The sequence below is a fragment of the Leptinotarsa decemlineata genome, unplaced genomic scaffold (assembly GCF_025532065.1).
Source record: "Leptinotarsa decemlineata unplaced genomic scaffold, Ldec_3_MD MMD2_tig00004307_RagTag_RagTag, whole genome shotgun sequence".
NCBI lineage: Eukaryota > Metazoa > Arthropoda > Insecta > Coleoptera > Chrysomelidae > Leptinotarsa > Leptinotarsa decemlineata.
In genome coordinates, this window is record NW_027412606.1 from 14,260,757 (window position 1) to 14,266,026 (window position 5,270).

The 5,270-nt window shown below is 33.1% G+C and overlaps 1 protein-coding gene across 1 annotated transcript; it reads right to left on the bottom strand.

The window, feature by feature from the left end:
- Positions 1-1,875: 1,875 nt before the first annotated feature.
- Positions 1,876-2,526, bottom strand: Rpb10 (DNA-directed RNA polymerases I, II, and III subunit Rpb10). Its single transcript, XM_023165435.2, has 2 exons — positions 2,276-2,526; positions 1,876-2,217 (listed from the first exon to the last, which is right to left on the bottom strand). Exon 2 carries the CDS (start codon positions 2,209-2,211, stop codon positions 2,008-2,010), a length of 204 nt encoding a protein of 67 aa, XP_023021203.1. The 5' UTR covers positions 2,212-2,217; positions 2,276-2,526; the 3' UTR covers positions 1,876-2,007.
- Positions 2,527-5,270: the final 2,744 nt, after the last annotated feature.

Here is a 5,270-nt window from a genome sequence, read left to right on the forward strand (position 1 = left end):
CTACATAGTTGGAACTAAAAAGAAAAGTATACCTCAGAATGAAAAGTGTTGAACTTTTGCTAAAAAACCTATTCTAAATGAAAAATTAGAACAAAGATTCATGAACAAAACTATTCTGATAAAGAATGTGATTTCATTAAAACTTCCTATTTGAAATATTTTTCACATGAAGATAAATATACTGTATTTGCGGAAGTAGACTGAAAATTGTTCAGTACAAATATTGGGAAAAACCAACGAAAAGTATTCATCAATTGCCAATACTTGAACGCTTGTGATAAGAACAAATTAACGCAATGTTTTGAATGTTATCGATTTAACCAATCTTCAAAGAATTACAGAAATATAAACTAATTTGTTGTCGATGTGGAGATCATTATGAAAATTAAAACTGTATAGTTTCAAGAAAAATATGCTAACTGTGACTTTCCCAATTTAACATATAAGACTAAGTACTGCAAATGACGAAAATTGCCGAATGATCCAATGTCAAACAAATACCCTTCCAAAATTAATTATGACTGAACCTTTATACATTTCATATGTGAATATAAGAAGTCTTAGATAAAACTAATGAACATATTTAAAGAAAGGAGAAATTGATATTCTTACACTTACCGAAACATGACTATATCCTAACGAAGCTCCATTTATTAAAATTCAAGATTATTCAGAAATTCATGAATGCAGAAAACTTAGGACAACATTATCAAACAAAAACCCCTAGCTAATTGTAATTATATCATCATTGGACTAACTTCAACAAATTCAAAACTCAAAATTGGCATAATCAAACCCCACAATTTTTTATTTACTTGTAGATGATTTTGCACTGTTTTATTAAAAAAAAAAGATAATTTCATTGAAAATAAATATAAATAACGACATGACAAAAATTGTGAAATGGTTAAATGACCTCAATTCAACACTCAACTTAGAAAAACCATTGTCATGATTTTTAACAGATTTCAAGAGAGTCTTAAAAAAAGTTATTCAAATCAATCTCATCCAGTCCACCTGTGCCCATATTTTGAACAAGAACAATACTCGAGTAATTCCAATGAAGATCATTTCATTTAAGACCATGGTATTCAAGAAAGATATTCAGGAGATTCACTTATCAGAAATATAACAAGATAAAGCAATATTTGTCACTGATTTCCATTTATTATCCATGAAAAAAACTCACATGAATTTTCATATTAGATCACAAAAATTGCACAATATAGAAGATACAGACCAAGCACTACTATTTCCAAAAAAAAAGTGCGAGTTACCAAGTTTATTAACTGAAATATATTTTTGTTACTTTTGGTTTTTTAATAAGTAAATGCTTTAGTTTTCAAGATGGTGTATATTAGCTAATCCAAACAAGTTATGCGACTTGATTATGATTATTCATTAGCATAATGTGTATAAAACATATTATATTATTTACTTATACTACATTAAGTTTTTCAATTAAAATATACAATACCTTATTTAGGGATGGATCGACAGACACAGGACAAGCAGTACTGTAGAGCATTTGGGCGCGAGTACTGGAAGGTTAGCATGTTGCTCTAATAACAGGTCTTGAAGTTGAAAATTTCACTCAGACTCAGTTAATTCAGTTCTGCATCTATTTGTCAGATCAAGGAAAAATCAGATAAAAGTCAAACTCTTTACCAAGCTTGAACCTTAAAAAACACATTACGAGTCTGATCATATCCACCTTTGAAACTACCAAACAGATTGAGTGTTTAACACCAGCAGTATCAAAAGGAAACAGCATACTAGCAAATCTTCACTCTCAGAAGTAATTGTGCAAAATAAACCTGAACCAGTTAAGTTCTTAAAGTTTGAATCACCTACTTGTTAAATCATACTCACACATTTAATGAAAGTCAATTTTAATATAATTTAATATCCTACTCACAATTTGTCATTTATTCACTAATCGGTTAGGAACCAAAGACATTTCTTACAAAAAATAAACATATAATACAAATTCACATGGTTAGTATGTTATTTTTCCAGGGGAGCATAATTGAGAAGTTTTTCAATTAGATCCACATGACCCAGGAGCATTCGTCTACAGCAATACCTTTTGAGTCCGAGTGCATCTAAGGCATCTCCCTCTGTATATTCCGCTTGCAAAAGACCTAAATAGGCCTCCCATTTATTCCCAATTACTTTTCCACATGTGAAACAACGAACAGGGATAATCATTTTAACCTGTAAAAAAATGATTACCTTGTTTTCATATAGATAAATATGCTTAATTTCACTATACCTTTGATTGTAAAAGTTGTCTTTCAAAATGTCTTCAATGTAAAACCTTCCACTGCTTAGGTATTCTCAGCACTTTATTCAAATCCGAAGTAAGTGAAGCCAAAAACTAATATACAAGTCGACAATGACAACTGATAATAATTATTGGAAATTAATGAAATTTAACATCTACTCTGAATGTACAAATACACTATATACGCACATATTAGAACTATCAAAACAAATATCAAACCTCATACTTAATACCTCACCTCTTCTTCTTTTCTCATTGACACAGCTCATAGAACACACGGAAGTGATGCTTGTTTGGTGTCCGTCCACCCAGAATCGGTACAATTATTTAGGTTAAGTTAGGTCAAAAGTGAGTGGATCTATTCGACTCTCCACCGCAACCCGCAAGGGTTTACTGTAGCTCACACCTAAACACACTTGACCAAATAAACTTAGTTTAGTAGTGAAGCCGATTAGTCTTTGCAAGAATGGTGTGCTACCTTCCAGGCCAGTATAGCCAGGAATCCAGACCAGAGACAATATGTTGAGTCTTCTTATCGAGGAGAACCGTTTTTGGCAATTTGCTACCAATTTAGACGTTGCTCGGTAGGAGCCTAGAGCTTCCAACGCCACTTGACTGTCCGAGAATATTTTTATTGACTTGTGTATGAGGTTGGATTCTTCCAATTTCATCGCACACAATTCAATAGCGTAAATTTCCGCTTGAAATACGGTCGCATAGGTTCCTAGACAGGTTGATATCTCTGTCCTAGGTCTGCGACTGACAACACCTGCCACTGGATGTAACTAAGATAACAGTTCTGCATTATCGAAAGTTTGCCCAGTCAAACAAGCCAATCAAGCGCTTAGATATGCATTGAAGGAACATACCCAAGGAATTGAAATGTCCGGGGCGTCAACTAGTAAAATTATCTATTTTGATGAAAATTCCTTTTTGTTGACATTTCATTTCAATATTATTTGTTTTCCTAGTGCAACCTCAAATACATTCTAATTGAAATTCAAGCGTTTCAGGTGCTTAAGGAGAAAAGGGTTATGTACTGAAAAAAAAGGAATAAAAATTCAAAATACTATTCTCTCTCAATTATTCATAATGATAGTTACAAATATTCACAATTTAGACTTCATTCCCAATTTGCGTAATCACCAGAACAGTAGTTTCCTCAGTTGGACTGAGGACGTTTGTGCCGATAACAACCGCCCTCAAAGGTGGCACGTGGATATCGTTATTGGAGTCCAAAAGGTATAAGCTAAAAATGAAGTTTAATCTAAAATGAAGTTACGTTTGAATACATATTAAATTGAAAGATGAGAGGATTGGTGGCCTCCTACGCCAGTAACCAGGCTGGATGTCGACGGATTCGACGAGGTCGTAAGTTCTAAAAATATATAAACATGTGTATTTGTGTCATCTATATCCGAAAACTTCTCAAGAAGGAGGCGACCAATAAAAAATAGAGTGATTTTGTTAAAAGAAAAAGTGAATGAAAAAACTCAGGGTGGCAGCATTGTCTCGAGCAAGATCGCTGCGTCCCCGGACTAAGCTTCTGTTCATTATGGACAGGAGGAGCCTGGCCAAATGCTCTCGTATGAGAAGCAGTGTCTAGAGACATTAGAAAGAGAGAGAGAACAAAAATTAGTTTTCATAATCTTCCTGAATTTACTTTGGTTATTTTGAGAATACTTATTTTTTGAAGTTGCCTATTTTTCTACCTTCCTCAAAATATCTGTTCTTAGTTAAACCACTATACAAGGGTGACGATAATGGAGAAATTTCAAATTTTTGTCTAATATGTCTTATCTCTTCACTAGCCAAAATCACGTCATACTGATTTTTTAATATCGCCTAATATAATAAATTATAAACAATATAAATTCAAATAAAAAAAGTGTACTATGATGACCATTTTATCTCTACTGTACGAAGTTTATAACAATATCGACAATCGTTATTTAGCTACAGCAGTGTTCTGTGATTTGTTCAAAGCATTCGATTTTGCAAATCATGGAATACTGCTCAGAAAATTTTCATTATGGCATTGACGGAATAACTCATAGGTGGTTTGAATCATATCTTAACATTAGATATTGAATTGTTGAAACGTCAACTCCGTGATTTGAGCTAGTCTAAACAGTGGTGTCCGTTCATCAGGGGTTTATCCTTGGTCTCATTATATTTTCTTTATTTAAAAATAATCTGATGCTTCTGAATAAACAAAAGATGAGTGAAAAAACTAAGGTGGCAGTATTGCTTCGAGCAATACTGCCACCTTACAAAACTGGCAACTGTTGACAGAAGGAAATTGGCCAAATGCGACCGAGTGGGAAGCAACGGCCATACAAAGGGAGACAGAAAGAGGTAGACAAAATTTTTGCAGTGTTGTTTATTCCAAAATCGAATTGAATCTTTAGAATGAATTCAACATTTTCTCAGTTTAGATTCATAATGAATGATTTCTTGAAGATTTTTCCCATATTAAGTAAAACAATTAACATTCCAACAGTTTTAGGAAATGGCAAATACGATTCTTAAGTGGGATATATACATCATAATATAATATATTATAATATCTATGCTTCAGGTGGTTCAGTTTTGTTAGTGAAATTTTTGATGGTGGTTGAATTGAAATGTTAGGCAGTCATTTTCAAACATTGGAGACACTGAAGTGAATGTATCCGTGACCTTCTCTATTGTCCGTTAGCGTCTCCGTTCGGTGGCGTCACTTGTGGGTCGTGTCTGGAGCTCTTGAAAAGAGAGAGATGTATGAATTTTGAATTTATATTACCCGCGCTTTTCTTCAGGATCATGAAATGTAATATTTAAGCAACTGCTTTTTCGAACAAAATATAACTTAAATAAATATTATAAATAATAAATAGTATTTATAAAAAGACTGAAATACATTTTGAACCAGATTTATTTGACCTGCACATTTTGTCATTTTGACTAGCGTCGTCCTGTCTGTTTCCCATGCCCACTTCCC